Source organism: Lynx canadensis, chromosome E3 (assembly GCF_007474595.2).
Source record: "Lynx canadensis isolate LIC74 chromosome E3, mLynCan4.pri.v2, whole genome shotgun sequence".
Classification (NCBI taxonomy): Eukaryota; Metazoa; Chordata; class Mammalia; order Carnivora; family Felidae; genus Lynx; species Lynx canadensis.
This window is the reverse complement of record NC_044318.1, coordinates 37823953-37841947: the sequence shown is the minus strand read 5'-3', so window position 1 is coordinate 37841947 and position 17995 is coordinate 37823953. Positions and strand designations below refer to the sequence as shown.

Sequence of the window (17995 nt, the reverse complement as noted above, 5' to 3'; positions counted from 1 at the left end):
AAAGACCTTGTCCTCAAAAATAAAATAAAATAAAATAAAGACCCTGTCCTCAAATACAGTCATGTTGGACGTGCTCAGGGTTAGAACTGTAACCTAAGAATTTGGGGGGATTGCCATTCAGCCCCTAACACCCCCTTTGACCATTTTTCTCTTGGGGATTAACCCTCTCCTCACTGGCTTTTCCGTGCCTGACACTTGGGCCGCGTTGAAGTACCAAATGGCCGAGCGAGAGCCCAGACCCTGAAGTCCGGTCTGGCTCGGAGGCCTGGCCCTGCTGTGTTAGTGCCACGACACGGGGTCAGACAACTTAACCCAGTAAATACCAGCCAGCACGATCGTTGACAATATTATCTGCCACACACTTGCTCGTTTAACTTTGGGCACAGGGACGTTCACAGACCGCAAACGTGTGCGTCTTCCAGTCAGTCGTCTGCCGTTTCCGTGGTGGGTGAAGCCGGTGCTGTCACGTGGCCCCCGCTGTCACGTGGGGTCGGCGTTCACCTGGCCCTCCCCAGGGCTGCTGTCTCTCCGTCTGTCCCTCACTCCGAGTGGCAGGACTCCTCCCAACCAGGACTTGCAGGCGTGTCCTGTGAAATGTGCTCAGGAAGCGCTCCCTGGTCCCCGCGTCCACCGGGGACGTGGTGGCAGGACCGGGACACGTGGGAGGGTTGACGGGGCTCGGCCTCTTCAGGCCGCAGAGGGCAAGACCCAGCGAGAGGAAAGGCCGAACAGCAACACGAACCAACACGGTCTCTCGGGATCTGACTCAGCCAACTGTTTTCAGGAAGCTTCTGAGACAGCCCCAGGCGGGCATGACTCACCCTCCCCTGCGTCCCCAGCCGGCTGCGGTCTGCGCCATAAACTCGGGGATCACGGGCTGCTTGCTTTACTCTCCCCCGTGTTGTAAGCACTGTGCTCCGGACAGTCCGAGTGGCAGCGTGGGTAAGCTTGCACACGTTCCTGAGCCTGTCTGTGCCTCAGTGCCCCCATCCCTCAAATGGGAATAGCACTCACCCTCGTAGCGTTGAGTGAGTTGTGCGTGAAGAACTTAGGACAGCGCCTGCCCTGTAGTAAACACCCGACGAATGTCAGCTCGAACGCGTGGCTGTTCGGTATTTCATCATGTCTCCCGGACCAGAGGGTGTCTTCCAGTCACCCAAGTCATCCCCCAGCACCAGCATCTACCTGGTGCTCGCCAGCGGGAGGCGCATCATTGCTCTCCTCTGCCCTGGTTGGGGGGGGAACAGAGGTCTCGTGCTGACAAGACAGGGAGAGGAATCAGGAAAGGCAGGTTGGAGTCAGGCTATACGGTGTTCCTAAAGTACATTCAGAAGTCGGCATTGTGACCCCCCGAGGCCCTGGGGGTCACTAACGGTCACAAGTGTCCAGGTAAGGAGAGGGTCGTGTTTAAATGCTTTGAGCATCCCAACCGCGGCAAAGCGGACGAACGGCCAGGCGGTGCCTCGTCCCCCCTTCGTGCAGAAAAACACCACATTCAAGCCTCTTCCGTCAGAATGGCCTTCAGCTGAACGGTAACAAATGTTGTCTGGGCAACCCGTCACTTGGATATCATTACAGCTAGCGCACCAACTTGCAGGTGCTGTAGGGAAGATGAGAAAACAGTTCCTAAAGGTCCGGCTTGGTGTTGAAGGGAGAGAAAGGGAAACGGCTTTCTGCAGGCCTGGCTCCCAGAGACCTTGAATCAATGCTCACGCTCGGGTGGCGCGGCCCTCCGACTACAGAGCCTCCTCGGCAGCCCGTGCTCTTGTAATCTGTAGCAAAACGTGTTCTTGCATTTCCAAAAAAGATTAACGGCACGAAACGCCACCGGGCGCCTACAGGGAAAAATGCTTGCTTATTTGCGTAAATATTTTACCATGGAGAGCTTTTAGCATTTAGAGCCTGCCTTCAGGGGATGCGGCGAGAGCCACCCTGGGCACGGCCACCCTCCCTCGCTTGTTCCGCGCTCCCTTAAATGCCATGAAGCCAACGTGACGCGTGTGCTCTTTAAACCCACGGGGTCTGCCCCCCCCCCACCAGGCACCCCGGCGGCCTCCCCCACCTCCACCTGCCGACCGAGGGCCTAACATTTACCTTCAGCTTAGTACAGAAGGGTGTGCGAGGGCTCTGCTGAGAGGAGCGCCAGTGAGCATAATCCATGTTTGCAAATACATAGTTTTGATCCACGGCTGCATTTGTCTGCCCCCAGCCCTCACGGATAAGCCGTAAAACCAACAAGCCATGCGGCCTCTGGGCAGGGTGCCTCCCGGGGCCCAGGGATGTGTCACTGAGCAGGCGACTCTCAGACCGGTCCCTTTCGCTTGCCCGGGAAGCCTGTGACCACCAGCCACGTGACACGCAAGTCCCGCAGGGGGCTCCGGGTGTCAGCCTGCAGTCACCCCGTCCGAGCGAGGCGGCTGAGACCCCCCAGGAGGCTCCCAGCGACCGCAGCATCTCAGAACCTCCTCTTGCGTCTCGCGCAGCTGATGCTTCTAGAACTCGTCTGGAGCATGAGGCACACGCCCTCTTCTGATTGTGATTTTCTAGATGCACGTTGTTTTCTCCGCCTTCTGGGCATAATCAGAGACCGCCCAGGCGTCTCTCACGCTGCGGTTTTCATCTTAGCCTTGGATCGGTGTGGCTCGTACTTGGCCTTGCCCCTCTGGATGCCGGTATTCTTTTTCACCCAGCACTTTAAAAATCAGACTCTGCTCGGGCCGCGTTTCACTCCTGCTACTGATCTGGCTCCTCTGTTCTTTTCCTCACACCCACCGCAGCCTTCTGTCCTTGCACGGTGACACTCAACACACTGATGTTTCTGACCTCGCTGCAGCTGTAATTACAGAACAAGCCTTTCCCACCGAAAGCTCTCATCCCGCAGCACTCTAGCTCGTTACTCTCCGCGAACGCAAGAACGGATGCTCAGCCGCTTCCTCTCGCCGTTTCTGCACAGAAGGCTCTCTTCTAGCGTCCCTTGAGTCTAGGACGTTTTCAGGACACTTCAGCCTAAGACACAGGTGTCAATCTTCAGTTCACCAGGCCACAGAACGGGGACGAGAGGGCATGAGCCCAGTTTCAGGGCGAATAACGGGAAAGGACGGATGTAACCCGCGGGCTGGGGGTTTTCCCCAGTGGCTCGCGTAGGGGCTGGGTCCCAGACGGACAGACCAGCCCACATGCCCTGCAGTTGCACACGGGTGGCAACGCTGTGCCTTGCGGTTCGCACGCGACGCGCCAGAGTCGTCGCCATGGCGGTGGGAAGGGGGGCATCGTCGCCTCCGTGCTTCAGCGGCAGAGGAGCCCAGGGCGGTCCCGCCACGGACACCCCCCGTCCCAGTCAGTCCTGGTAGCACCTCCAGCGGCCGGCCCACACGGGGGAATATTACGCAGCCACTAAAGCTTGAGTTTCTGAAGGGAAAAAAAGAAATGAGGCTTTTGGGATGTGGCGAGGAGACACAAAAAGCCTGCATTTGGAGAAAAATCAGTTCTGTTTCAAGTCCCTATGCATAGAAGGATGATGGCCAGAAGCGGTCCCTGAGATCAGTGATCTCTGGGCGGCAGGGTCGCCTTGTCGCAGATGCCTTGGGCGTGGTCGGCCCTCAGAGCCTAGGCTCTCCCACCCGCAGCCAGCCAGCTGCCCAGGCCTTAGCTGCCGGGGACCCCGCCGGGCTGCACCCTCTGCCCTGGGACCGGTCCTCTGGGGGGGACTTGCCCGCCAGCAGCCCTCAGCCCGTGACCGCTGGGAGTCGGGGGGACCACGCAGCAGCCCTCTCCACGCCTCCCATTAGGCAGAGCCTTGGGGACCCGCAAGGCGACTGCCTCCTCGTGCTTGCCGTCCGCTCCCCGTGTTTCCTGGGCTCGCCTCCCGAAAAAGCTCTTCGCTCCAGGCCAGGCTGGAGCCGACCGGGCCCCTCAGGACTCAGGCTGCGGCACCCCTGGAATAGACAGTGTCTTGTGTGCACAGAGCCCCCGGGCGTCCCTCTGGCATCTGCCCTGCTTAGCCAGCTCTGTGCCCACCGCCGCCCGTGGAACGTGACATCCGGAGAGTCCTGGTCCTCGTGTCACCTGCCGACCTGCGGCCGGGCCAGGGCGGCTCCCGGTGGGTTGTCGCGCTCCCCTCGGACCTCGCGGCCGCTCTGACCCCAGGCCCTGCTGCCAGGGACTTGAGGCACCGCCCTGACCTCGTTCCCGACGCAGGCACGTCGGAGCTTTTGCACACAACCCGTTTTTTCTGGCTGCTTTCTGAAACAACTCTTCCTCTCTGGAGGAGCCGTGGCCCTGGAAGTCTCTGCCTCTCCGCTCTGCTGGCATCACCTCCCCCCTGCCCGGGCACGGGGGTCAGCCTCTCGCTGTCCAGAACGCCTTGCGGTTTCCCCCGGTCCCTCACAGTCACCTTGCAGGTGACCAGATTGTCACAGTCACCTTGCAGGTGACCTGTAGAGTGACCAGATTGTTTTCCATTCGTCTCCGTTGTCTTCCAGTCACCAGAATTATACCATTTTAGAGCAGGGAGCTAGGAGAAACAGCAGGGCCTCCCGGGCAGAATGTGGTTCTAACGCTGAAGGCCCAGCTCCGTCCTCTGCTCCTGTGCCCCCTCCCTGCCCCCGGGGGTAACACTGACCGCTGTGATGTGACACGTGTCCTGTGCCTGAAATACACTGGCTCTAGTAAGCGGGGGATAATTGTTTTCTTTATTCATAGTGTAGGGGCGAAGACTTCTCCCTTCTTCCCTTCTGGGCTCTACGTCCAAGAATTAAATTGACATAAGGAAGATGAACAGGAGGGGCCCCTGGGAGGCTCCGTCAGTTGAGCATCTGACTTCGACTCGGGTCATGATCTCACAGTCTGTGAGTTCAAGCCCCACGTCGGGCTCTGTGCGGACATCTTAGAGCCTGGAGCCTGCCTCGGATTCTATGTCTCCCTCTCTCTCTCTGCCCCACCCCTGCTTGTGCTCTGTCTCTGTCTGTCTCAAAATTATCAAATAAAACATTTAAAAATTCTTTAAAAAGACAGATGAAACAGAGAAAAATTTAATTTTATATGTGTATGAGCCCCAAAGATCAGAGGCTCAAGTGTGACCATAGCAGCAGTTTTTAATGCCTTTGAGACAAAGAAACAATAAATTTGTGAAGAATTGACAAGACCACAGGGTTTGGGCTTGGGCTAGTCAATTAGTGAAAAAGTAACAAGATTTATTTATGCGGCCATCTAGGCCCTAGACTGCCCGCGTCCGGGATAAGGGGGCCTCTCTTCCTCCTGCTGTGGGGAAGGCACCTTCCCCGTGGGAGACTTCTTTCCTGTTCTCAGGGGGAGAGAGGAGGGTCACAGTGTCCTTCCCGCACTGGCTATCCCTGGGTAACTTTAACCCAAAGTAATCAGTATGCGGAAACGGCATCTTGGGAGTGACCTGTGCTGCTCTGCTCCAGCGGCTGGAAATGAGGAGCCGGGAGTCGTGTTGGGGTTGAAGCCTGGCTCAGGACCTCCGGACATCCGAGATGTCACGTGCAGAGTGAAGGCCGCTGCCGCGGCTGAGGGCAGCCTTGGGCTCCGGGCCGCCTGGGGAGTCTCCCAAGACGTGTGCGTCCGTGGCCAGTTGTCTGCCCGCTCTGCATACGGACGCTGGGAGAGCGTGTGCGAGGGGGTCATGTCCACTCCTTACTCTCTCAGGTGCAGGCCTGTGTTCTCACGCCGTCAAGACAAAAGCTGTCCAGCTCATCCTACACAGAAATCCAGTGTGTACCTGGACAGGGCCCAGGCCTGCTTTTACTGCAGAGTTAGTTTCTGTTCCTTCGAGGAGGGCTGGTGGCTCTTCATCACCAGCAGGGATATTGGAGGTTTTGAAAACATCATGTTTGATCGTGTTCTTATGCGTAATGTCTGTGGCTCTGCCAGAGTGGCCTCTGTGCTTCACTGTCGAGCTCAGTTTGTCTTTGGAAGATACCCTTCTTCCCTTAGTTTCTCTCTCTAGTTTAGGAATACGCGTACGTTAATGACATCGGTCAGGTGCTTTTTGTGCTGGGCGCACACTCTCCTCCAGTGGTCGGGTGGAAAGAAGGGGTCGTCACCAAGGCCCCTGGCTGACCCCGGTCTCATGCGAGGTTCACATCAGCCTGTGCACACGAGGCGTGTCCCCGCGCGGGCAGCACTGCCTTGGAACGGCGCCTGGTTTCCTCCCGAGCTTTGATCTACCCTGCGTGCCGCTTTAAATTTGCTGTTCACCCGTAGTTCCGCTGCAAATCCCGACAAGATAAAAATGAGAACGCGACTCATAAGAGCCAGAGGGGGACATACCGAGGTTAGAGGTGCGGTAAGAGCCTTGATTTACATAACTTTCATAGCAGTGGGTGAGGGTCAAGACCAGAAGAGAAACAAGAGCGGTACCGTAACTAAAAGACGCCGCGTGGCCCACAGGCCAGAGGGGAAGGTGTGCTGACCTCACCACCGTCCACGGGGTCCGTGAGTCTAGGAAGAACCAGGGACTGACCTTGTGGAAATCGTGACCGTCAGGCATGCGTATTAGAAGAACCACAGACGAGAAAACCTCGGAAGGACCAGACCTCTGACAGAGCACATGCCAACCACAGAGGTGCCACCGAGGAAGGCCGGGTGGGAGCCCGGATGCGCCCCGCACTACCGCGTGCGCTCTCGTTAGCAAGGCAGGGCTCGTGTCTCCGTGCTCTCAGATTCTCACCGGAAAGACACACGAGGAGCCAGCAGAGGGGACCTGCCATCTGGGGCCTGGGTGGGAGGTGACTGTCTCGAAAGTGCTTCCTTGCACTCCTGTGTTATTCGTGAGCCGTGTTGAGTATAATACAACCCGAAGAGTAATGACAAAATGTTTCAATATAACATTTTAATGCCTTCGTTTTAAAAAAAAAAAAAAAAAAAAAGAAAGGCAGCTTAACGCTCGGAGTTTTCCTAGATGAATGTTAATTCCAAGACAAGAGGACGAGTTCCAGCCACAAGGCAGCAAGCCAGAGACACAGGCCCTAGACGCACAGTCCCGGCCCAGGAAGCAGGGGCCGTTGGATAACGGAGGGGACGCGCTCGGTGCCCACTCCGTGCCCGGCTCAGTATGCAGCATGCACCAAAGGGCAACCTGGACAGCACCCGCCCACCCCACCCCCGCCCCGCCCCACGTCGCCTAACAGACTGAGATCCAGAGGGGGCACCGTACTGGTTCGCAGTCGCACAGCACAGACTTCCCAGGGCCTGGACCACAGCCCAGGCAGGTGCGCTCCCAGAGCACGTGCTCGTCACGCCACGGCACGCTGTTTTCCCTTGGAGACATGCTCATGTATTGCCGGCGCTCGGGATGCGCGGTCTCGAGTGGCCAGGATTTGGCAAGGGGACTCTCCCTTTGCTAGAAGGTTGGGGTGGAGGTTTTCTATTCACAGGAACAGTATACGACTCAGTGGAAAGCGTGGGCTGAGCCAGACAGACTCAGGGCTCCAGTCCCACCCCCTCTGGTCACTTGCTGTGTGACCTCAGGCAGACCACTTACCCGGTCTGAGCTGTACTGCTTCGTGACCCAGTGAGCGTACGAAGGCTACCTGTTGTGGCCATCGCGAGGGCTCAGAGGGGCAAGGCTGCCAGGAGGTCAGCAGGAGAGCCCCATGAGGGGGCTGCAGTGACCACGGTGCCCTCACCCTCAGGATACTAGGTGCCTAGGAGACTCAAAAGGACGGGGACCAGGCTCCCACAGCACCCGAACCCCAGTCTCCCCACCTACAGTGTGTGAGGGAGAGAAAGGGGGGGCAGGGCACGGACAAGGGGGGCTCGGCCCCTCTGGGTTGTCGGTCACTGAATGGGAAAGGACAGGCGTCTAGCAGAACACCCTGGCCAGAGCCCGGAGGCCACCGGGGCAGCTGGGGACAGCTGGTTGTCACAGCGAGGAGAAGGCGCCATCGGAGGCAGAGCCGCAGCCTTGACAGCCAGTCAGGGGCCCGAGCTCCAGGCCCTGCAGATACCAGGCCTGTGAATGGCAGGGGGAAGAGGGCCAGGGGGGTGCTGTCCCCCACTGTGTGTGCTGACGATTGTGGCCAGCCGTGGTCAGGGGCCTCATGCTAGGGGCATCTCTGGCTGATCACACAGAGTTGTCCCCCCCTCACATGTGGCCGCCCGAGACTGGCTCCTTGTGTGGTTTCACAGAAGACCGAGTGCAGGAACCGGGAAGATGCCGGTAAGCTCGGTCTCCAGTGGAGCCAAAGAAGGTGCCAGAAGGAAGACAAAGGTGGAAGGGTGTCTCTCGCGGAGAGGCGGGCAGTCTTGTGCAAGTACCGCGGCCTTGTCGCTGGCGGCCGCGCCACCCCCGGGAGGCCAGGGAAGGCAGGGCTGACGGGCACAGGGTTCGGCTCTGCTGGCTGCTTGCCACCACCCCCCCCCCCCAACTGCCAGGAGGGCATTGCCCTGTGGATGCCACCACGCCCCGCCCGCCAGTTCTGGTTTTCGCCAGTGCAGATGGACGCATAGCCGTCGGTGCCCGAGAGAAGGTGGGGCACGCCGGGTCCCCGGCCGGGTCCGACAGGTGGCCTCTTCGGACGTGTGGAGGCAGTCCCGGCGCAGCCTGGTTGGGAGGTGTGATCATTAATAACATCAGATCGACCACAATCCCTTGATAACCGGGAACTTTAGGAGACGTTCAGAGCCGCTGAAGCTCGCTGCCCCCCGGCCAGGAGAGTTCTGTGCGGTGGAGCCCCTAGCCCAGGGGTGGGGTGCTGGCACTTCCTGGGGCGGGAGGCACAGAGGAGGGGCGGGCGGCAGGGAGGGTGACGAGTCACTGATGTGAGAAGGGCGCCTTTGAAAGAACTTTCTAGGAGGCACGGCCCTTGGCCCTGCGAGGGGAGGGGCGGGTGGCGGAGGGCAGAAGGGGGAAGAGAGTCATGGGGCCCAGCGCTCAGGGGCTCCATGTGTCACCACGTCTACCTGTCAGATGCTGGCCGAGGAGGAAGGAAGCAGGAGAGACGAAGCAGGGTGGTGGCGGGGTGGCGGGAAAGCGGGGTCCCCGCGAGCCTGCGTGACTGACGGGTGGCCCTCCTGCCCCACCCGCAGGCTACCAGATCGCCTACCGCCTGGCCAGCAGCAGCCCCAACACGTTCACCACGGTGGAGGTGGGCGCCACGGTGAGGCAGTTCACAGCCACGGAGCTGGCCCCAGAGTCGGCCTACATCTTTCGGCTCTCGGCCAAGACGAGGCAGGGCTGGGGGGAGCCTCTGGAGGCCACCGTCATCACCACTGAGAAGAGAGGTAAGACCTCAGACCCGAATCTGCTGTCCTGGTGCCACAGTGGGGAGAGACGGCCCCGCGTGGGAGCCGGGGACTTGCTGGGTCCACGGCTTCCTGGGTCGGGCCCTGGGTGGCTCCGGGACCCATGCATTTATCAAGCACCCTCTGAGCCGCACCTGTAGCCGGACACATTACCATAGGGTGCCTACACGGCCTGACATTTACCAGAGAGGCACGAATGTCCCCGCTTTAACGAGAGAGACGCGGCGCAGAGAGGTTGTGTCACTGGCCCAGGGCTGCACTGAGTCCCCCTGTTTAAGGGCAGCTCCCTGAAGGCAGGCGCTTGGTCTCTGATGTTCAAAACCACGTGCCCAGTCGAGCAGGTGCTCGGTAAGCACGCTTCCTGCCCGGCACTCCTAGGGAGATCTGTCTGGACGGGCGCCTCCTCCGTTCCAAGCACCGTCTTGGTCTGTCCTCACCAAGCCTGGGGGCAAGAGCGCTGCAAGCCCCGATTCTGTGGAAGAGGAAGTTGGGCCCAGACGGATCCAGCGGTTTGCGTGGACACGGCTCTTGCCACAGAAATGCACTGCGGATTTCTCACCGAGGCCCTGCCCTCGAGCCTCGCTCTGGAATCTGCCTCAGCAGCCTCCTCCCCAGGGGCCACCGCTCCGGGCCTCTGACCCTGGCAGCTTGGCTGCAAGCTCGAAGGCTGGACCCTCCCCCCGTCTGTGAGTCCCGTGACCCCAAACCCTGAGCCTCAGTTCCCCAAAGATGACGACGCCCACCCCAGAGCAGCTGCAGCCTCCCCGAGATGCTCGCCCCCTCCTCCCACGAGCATCTCTGCTATTAACTGGAGGACAGAAATCCCAGGGTCACAGAGCGCCCTCCAGAGCGTGAAGCGGGTGGAGGAGACGGCCACGCACACGCAGGCCGCGCCGTCAGCCCAAAACGCGGTCCATCCGATGGCCCCCAGCACGGGGCCCTGGGACAGAGGACGGGCCCCGGGAGAACCCCTCCTACAGCTGCGGCCAAGGTCCGCAGGCTCGTCCCGTCCGGGACGCGGTCCGGCCAGCGCTCTCAGTGCCAGGGAAGCAGCCCGGGCCCTGAGGGCCGCTCCCAAAGCCTCTCGCCCTCCTCAGAATCCGTGCAGCCCTGTAGGGAAATCCAGCACTTTCTAAGGCACGGGGAAAGACACAGGTTTGCTAAAGGTCTGATGTGACTTAAATCCAAGTGGAGGCATTAACACGGGTGCCCTTCACGCGGCGCCCTGGTCTGGTTCACAGCGGAGCTGCTGGGGCGGGGAGACGTGTGCCCACACCACAGCTGCGCCCCAACCCCCACACCACGTACCTAGGGCTCACTCCCCAGCTCGCACCCCGACCCCCCCCCACCAGCTGCCTCACCCACACCCCAGCCCGTGCCCTGCCCCCCCGCACCACCTACCTCACCCACACCTCAGCCCGCACCCCGACCCCCCCTCACCACCTGCCTGGGGTCCACGGAGCTCAGCGGATTTCCTCCAGGGCCCACAGGCCCTCCGTGCTCTAGGCTCAGAGAGAGGGGGCCCAGCAAAGCTTTGCCCAGGGGAGCTGTGCTCAAGGGGCAAGGGGGTATGAGGAAGCGGGCAGCCCCAGCTCCAGCCCTGCGAGAGGACTGCTGACCGGGTAAGACGGAAGCGCTCCTCCAGACCGTCGCCGCAGGGCCCGCAGTCAGTCGCTGCTTTATTACCCACCACGCGCTCTCCTCCGAATCAATAATCTTCATGATAAACCATTAAACAATTATTCCTCCCTGTGTGGAGTCGCCCTGTTGGAATCGATGGGCGAGGAGGCGCGGGACGGTAACGATCCACACTCCGAAGCGGGGTCCTGGCCCCGTGCACCCTGCGTTCCCTGTCGCCGCCGCGCAGGGCGGCAGTGACCGGCCCCGGGGATGCCGAGCCGGACGCCGCCGTGTGTCAGGCTCGGGTCGGCCTCCGCGCGACAGACGCACTGAGCCCGAGATCAGAGGGGCCTGGAGGTGCTCGCAAGAGCCCAGGTGTCATTCGGAGGTGGTCGTGTGGGGGGCACGTGTGGGCTCACCTCTCTCTGTCTCTGCGCTGACAGTGCCGCGTTCCGGGAGCAAGCCGGGGTCTCCAGCCACGTGCGGCAATCATCTCCGCGTTGTCTGATCCCGTGGGGAGCCGAGTCCCCAGGCTTGTGCTCCCGCGGAGCCCTCCCGGAGAAGCGCCCTCTCACCGCCCCTGCTCTGTTCTCTTTGGGTTGCAGAGCGGCCGGCGCCCCCCAGAGAGCTCCTGGTGCCCCAGGCAGAAGTGACGGCTCGCAGCCTCCGGCTCCAGTGGGTCCCGGGCAGCGACGGGGCCTCCCCCATCCGCTATTTCACCGTGCAGGTGCGAGAGCTGCCGGGGGGAGAGTGGCACACGTACTCCTCGTCCATCAGCCACGAGGCCACGGCCTGTGCTGTCGAAAGGTACCCAGAGCCGGGAGGGCCCTCCCCGGGGAACGGGCGCCTGCCCTCGTCTCCGCTCCTAGCGCACGCTCCCTCCGCCAGGGACCAGGATTCCGCGTCCTGGAGCCCACTCGGGCCTCCCCGGGTCTGGCCTTCTACGCACGCCCTGCGCAGGTGGTTTGCAAGCCCAGGCCCCGGGGACGGAAGAGGCACAGATGACGGGGACGTGAGCCCGGAAGCGTGGGCCCCGCGCCTTACCCCCTGAGACGCAGGTGTGGAGGAGGGGAGGCGCGGGGAAGGGGTGTTGCGGGCTGAAAGAGTCGCACCTTCTCTTTGTGCTCCCTCTCGTAGTCAGCAAGGCAGGCGGCTCCCACCCCTGTCATCCGTTCGCGATGGCTGATCAGGGGTGTGGGAGGAACGTCCCCGCTGCACGATGAGAACCCCGCATGTATCCAGTTATCAGTGAGCCACCAGGCAAGGGGGGGAAGGGAGCAGCACCGACCACCACAGCTCAGCTCTTGGCTCCCATGGCCTCGTTTAGGACCCTTCTCCCATTCCCACCCCTCTCTACAGTGTGAGGGACGAGGGCTCCCCCCTCTACGGTGGGGTCAAGGACACCCGTCTCTATGGTGAGGGACGAGGGCTCCCCCTCTATGGCGGGGGAGGAAGGCTCCGTAACCGTCTAGGTGAAGGTTCTCAAAAGTGACCTCAGGCCCCACGTCCCCACGGTGGGCCCGGGCTGCACTGCTCACACCGCCCTGCAGAAGCCCCGGGATATCGGGGGGCAGGCCTGTCCAGGGAGCTGGCCCGACATCTTCCTTGTGCTCCTTCTGTGGCGCTGGCCACGGTCACTTTCCATGAAGCTCACATCTGGCCACGAGGGGGCCGCTGAGGAACACGTCCCATCGGCTCCCAGGGTTCCAGGAGCCCGGCCAGCCCCTCTCGGGAGGGCAGAGGAGGGCCAGATGCTATTTCCCAGGCTGGCCATCGTTCAGACCCAACACCGCGTCCTCGGCGCCCCCGCACCCCGGTTCTGGGCACCGTCCTGGGAGATTTCGCACGTTTCTCATCAGACCCGCACGGTGGGCCGGTGGGGGGAGACCGCCGTCCCCATTCTATGCGTGAGAGCCGGGGTCTGAAGAGTCGTTCTTGCTTGCGGCCCCAGTATCTGCCTTGACGTCCTGACCCGCCCCCTCTGCCAGGCCGCGGGGCTCAGCTCCCGCCCTTGGCCGAACCCGAGCGGAGGGAAAGCAGCCAGGGTGGGGGCTCCTGCGGCAGTCTCGACCCTCACCACCCCCCCCCCCCGGAGGGACAGTGCAGGCTGCGGGGCGCCGTGGGGGCTGGAGCGTGGCTCCGTCACCGCCTCCAGCAGGTGGCAACAGCAAGGCCCGGAGAGAAGGGTTCGGGGAGCGAGCATATGACCGAGGTGGCGTGTGATGCGCACATGGGCGTGGTCAGCACTGGGGCGTCGCAGGAAAGCAGAGACTGAGGCCTCAGCTGTCCAGGTGCAGGGGCCACGCGGCGGTCTTGGGCAGCTCCTCAGTGCTCCCCTTCCGCGCTGTTGTGCGGCCTGCGGGCGGCACGCGGGTCCCGGCAGCGCCGGGCCCAGACTGTGGTGGGGAGCGTGTGTCCTCCCCGCACATCCATGAGCTGCCCCGAGCAGGTGGCACGGGTCTCCCAGCATCTCTGTCGTGGCCCCCAGATGTAATGTCCCCTTTGCAGACGGCCTTCAGGGCGGGTTGCAGTCTGAGAAGGAGGGCGGCTCGTCAGCTTACAGCTCCAGCTGCCGGGGACCCAAATGATATTCGTGGCCCAGTGACCCCCCCCCCCCCCCCCCCCCCGTCACATGATGCCGGCAGCACCAGATCAGTCCGGAAGGGAGGATGAACAGCCCCCAGCACCAGCGGTGTGTCCAGCGGGGCCCGAGGCGCGGCCTGGCCCCCCACGGAAGGGTCGGCGGTGGCTCAGACGTGCGCGTTGGCGAGCTGGTGTCTAGGAAACTAGATACGGTTACAGCTGTGATTACGCTTTTCATCATAGGAAGAGCAGGCGGGAGTGGCATCCGTGTGGCGCTCACCTCTGGGACCTCGTCTGGAGGCTTCAGACCGCCAGGGCTCCCGCGGGGTCTTCCTCACCGCGGTCACTATCAAAGCCGCTGTCGTTGCCACTGTCGTCCCCACGCCAGACGGCGTTCTGTCCTCCTCGGGGCTCGCACGGTGTCCGTCGCAGGCCCGCAGGCGTCCAGACCACACTTGGCAGATGAGGAAGCAGAGGCGCAGACGCAAGCCGCGCTTCTCCGCACGAGAGAGGGAGGCCCTCGGGGCCCTTCAGCCCTGGTGCCAGCTGGGTCTGTAGCTCCAAGCTCACGGCCGCAGACTGTCCCGCTAATGCACGAGGGCCTGCGGTTGGTGTCTTATCACCCAGACGCCGAGCCCGCGAAGTCCGCCGAGCCCGGCAGCGCCGGGGCCTTGGGAAGGTCCGCCGCACAGGCTCGCTGGGCCTCGTTGCCTCATGTGTGAAAGACAGAGACGGAGGGGTGACCTCGCTGTTCCTTTCAGCTCTGCGACCCCAAGATTTGCCTCCATTAGTCCCCAGCAGTCCCACTCCGTCCCCCACTTCTGCCAGCACCCCGCTTACCCTTGGAGCGACAGCCCCAGAACCCGAGAGGCGCAGCTCTCAGCCCCTCGGAGGACAGCATCCTAGCTGCCCCCCTCCCAGGGCCCTGAGTCCCCCCGAGGGTCGGGAGGGTGCGGTGGAGCCAGCCCAGCTTGCTTCGTAAACTCCACTCTGCTGCGCTGGTGCTCGGCTTAATTAGAATGTGCTTGCGGATAAAAACGACCCCACTTCCATGTGTGACCATCCCGGAGAAAGGGGGAAGGTAAAATCCACCGGCCTTTCCTGTCAGGGAATCTCCTGAAATCAAACAGACCAATGCTGTGCACGGGACTTCGTGTTGGAGAGAGGGGGCCCGTGTTTCTGGACAGTTGGACTTGCCGTGGGAGAAGCTGTCATCAGCCCCCAAAAGGGCCCCCTCCGCCCGTCAGCAGAAACAAGCCACCGGCCCCCTTCCCGAGAGAGCAGCGCTCTGTGCGGCCCCGTGGCACGTGTTCTCGTAGCTACGTTTTCCTTCCTTTTTTTTACATTCTTTTGACATTTTACTTGTGCCGATCGCATGAAATCCGCTAATGACCAGAAGACCTGAAAGTCTCAACAAAAGTTCTAAGCAAAAAAGTTTAACCGTGTGCATCAAGGGGCTGTCCCCACATGTAGAGGACGTGGCTCTGGAGCAGGAGGGGTGGCGCTGGGCTGAGGGACACCGAGGCAGCGTCGGTCCCTGGTGGGTGACTGCCGCCCACAGAAATGCAGTTCCGTCCAGGAGGAGAAGGTCCGCGAGCCCAGAGCCACACGGACGTTCTGGACGTCACTAGGGTGGGATGGTGGCAACGTGAGCTCAGGCGATGGCTGCGTATCCAGTGATAATGCGTCCTGCCATCCCTCTGCACATCCCCACGGGGACACCGTGGGTCCAGCCCAAACTACCGCGACCAGAGGGGATTAGGGTGTGAAGCACCAGGGATTCCGCTAAAGTCAGTGTGCTGGCCTCATGTCCACTGCGTTCTTGGTCTGCTCGTCCTCGTCCTCGTCGTCGTCCTCCTCCTCCTCCTCTTTGCCCTCCTCTTCCTCCTCCTCCTCCTTCTGTGTGATCTTTAAAAATAAAGCCATGTGAGAAGTCAGGTAAATTTGGCCAAGGATATTATCCAGGGGTTCGATATTCTTTGCTCTCTGTGATGCAAATCCTGAGTTCTTAATAGGTGTTTTCAGTACCTTACAGGTAGCATTAAGTACAGAGAGGCAGCGGTAGGTGACGTCTAAACTCCTCAGGACTCGTGCTTCATTATTACAACCGAAATGGATGAATGAATCTCGGGAGCTCCTTCTGTGTGTGAGACGCTGCCTCTAGGTCGGTGGGAGGAACCCGGACTGTAAGCCGCGTCCCCCCGCCCCCACCCAAGCGCTTAAATATAACACGCCGAGTGAACGTAAGCTCTGCATACGGTGACAAGGGGCATTTCCGGAGCATCTCCCGCCTGCCGGACGCCATGCTGATGGTTACACGCGTTCAACCCTCCCAGGGCGCTTTGGAGATAACTATTTCATTCCCATCCATTCATTCATCCACTCATAGATGTTCACCGAGCACCTCCTAGGTGCCAGGCCTTGTTCTTGGTGCTGGGGGCACAGCAGTAAACGAGGCCAACTCGGTCCTTGTCCCCACGGAGTCCTGAAGGTGGAGGAGGCAGACGGTGGTCAAGGAAGAAACGGCTAATGGCAGATCACGGCGGGGGAGATGAGGAGACAGATGGGCACCGAGCACGGTGGGACGGGCTCTTCCTGGGGCCACGTATGCTGGTACCAGAGGGCGGTGATGATAAGGAGAACAGCCTGTATTGGGTGAGCACGCACCGGGTGCCAGAGTCTCTTCCACGTGCCTCTTCTGAGTGTGATCCACACGCCCACCTCACGACCTGGGCGCCCCTGCGGCACGACACCCTGCCCAAGGTTACAACGGGTCAGAGTGCATGCAGTTTGGCTCCAGAGTGCACGCTCCTGGCAGCTGGCCCTCCACTGCCCTCTAGTCCAAGGAGAAGCTAATCCAAACACGGGGGCCTCCGGTGAGTGAGGCAGGAAACAGGAGAAAAGCTCACGGTTGTCACCAGAATTCAATGAAATAGCTCCTAGGAAGCTAAGAACAGATGGGAAGTTACTTGTTTATTTTAACTTAATAGAGGAGATCTCCCCCAGAATCCAGGAGCAAAGATCATTCTTAAGGGTGGCACTTTAGAAGCACCCCCGGGATTGGGGCGCCAGGGTGCCTCAGTCGGTTAAGCATCCCATTCTGGCTCCGGTCATGATCTCGCGTTCATGGGTTCAGTCCCCGCGTCAGGCTCTGTGCCGACAGCCCAGAGCCTGGAGCCTGCTTCTCCCTCTCTGTCTCCCTCTCTCTCTGCCCCTCCCCTGCCCAGACTCTCCCTCTGTCTCTCAAAGAAATGAAACAAAACCTTAAAATTAGAGGAGCACCCCCAGGACAGCCGGGGCCACAGCAGGGTCGCCCGCCACTTTTCCAGCTGTGGAACCAGGGTGCAGAGAGGCCGGGAGACAGGCCTGCAGTCGCGGACCAGCCACAGCAGGGCGAGCCCCCGTCTCGGCGGGGCTCGAAGGAAGAGTGTCCTGTGCCGGCCGACAGAAGCAGTGTCATCCCGTCCCACCATCTTCAGCGGGAGAGCAACGTGAAAACAGGGCTAGAGGAAGACTCTTCTGACCGTGGGTCCAACAGTAGTTGCCTCGCAGAAAAAGCAGAATCCTTCCTCTAGGCATCATTACCCAGACCCCACTCGCGAGCCGGACGGAAGCGGGGCCGCTGTTGGCTGACGCAGGGGGTGTGGGGACCCCGGCCTCCGAGAGGGCCCCTCGGAGCCTCCCAGGCTCCACGGGGCTTGGTTTGAAGCCCACAGGTTTCTAGGCTGGCCTGGGAGGGAGGACAGTGGACCGGCTCAGAGGCGGGGAGGGCTTTGCCTGCTAGTAGCGGAGGAAGTGGGCCACACCTCCCCTCCTGAGGGACGGGAGGGGCAGAGCCCAGGGTCACGCTACTCTCCTGGTCTGGGAGACGGACACCAGGGCGTCCACAGGAGCGGTCCAGCCGAGGACCGGACGAAGACAGTGTCCTCTGCACAGAAGTTTGTCCTGAGTCCTAGTCTTGGGCGACGTACGGAGCTCAGCACACCAGCCCCGTCAGCACGGAACTGCTCGATGTGGGGGAAGGAAAGGAGGAAAGAAAGGACGGTGGTGGTCCAGAGGTGGCAGCCAGCAGTGTGCCGTAAATCCTTGCCGGGGGCTGGGAGGGGACGTTTCCCCGCCTTGGACAGTTGGCATTATCTCGGTCTTAGGTACAGTGGACGGGGTGGCCTCATGACAAGGTCTTCCTCCAGCCCTGGCCGGGCCATTTACAGCCCTCTGGCAGCGGGCAAGGGACTTAACGGGACTGGGCCTCTATTTACCCATCCTTGAAACGGGAATCACCACGAATGCGCCCCACAGGGCTGCCGTGCAGTTAACCGGGGCGAAGCTGGTGCCGCGTCCGGCTGCATAAACAGGGATGAGGGGCGGGGAGGGGGGGCCCGGCCAGCGCCGACCTGCACAAAGGAACACGTACGGGTGAGCAAGGACGTGGTTAGGAGGACCGGTTTCACGCTCTGAATGGTGTGAGGGATGTGGTAATTAGCTCCTCCTGAAGAATTCCGAGTCCCTCAGAGAGCACTGGTTT

At 61.2% G+C, this 17995-nt stretch overlaps 1 protein-coding gene across 2 annotated transcripts in view; it reads left to right on the top strand.

The window, feature by feature from the left end:
• Positions 1–17995, top strand: part of LOC115503970 (protein sidekick-1) — a 157966-nt gene that overhangs the window by 62057 nt on the left and 77914 nt on the right. For both annotated transcript variants that reach the window (XM_030300555.1, XM_030300556.1), the window contains 2 exons: positions 9052–9246; positions 11493–11694. In XM_030300555.1, coding sequence (XP_030156415.1) covers positions 9052–9246; positions 11493–11694 — 397 coding nt within the window. The remainder of the gene's footprint in view (positions 1–9051; positions 9247–11492; positions 11695–17995) is intronic.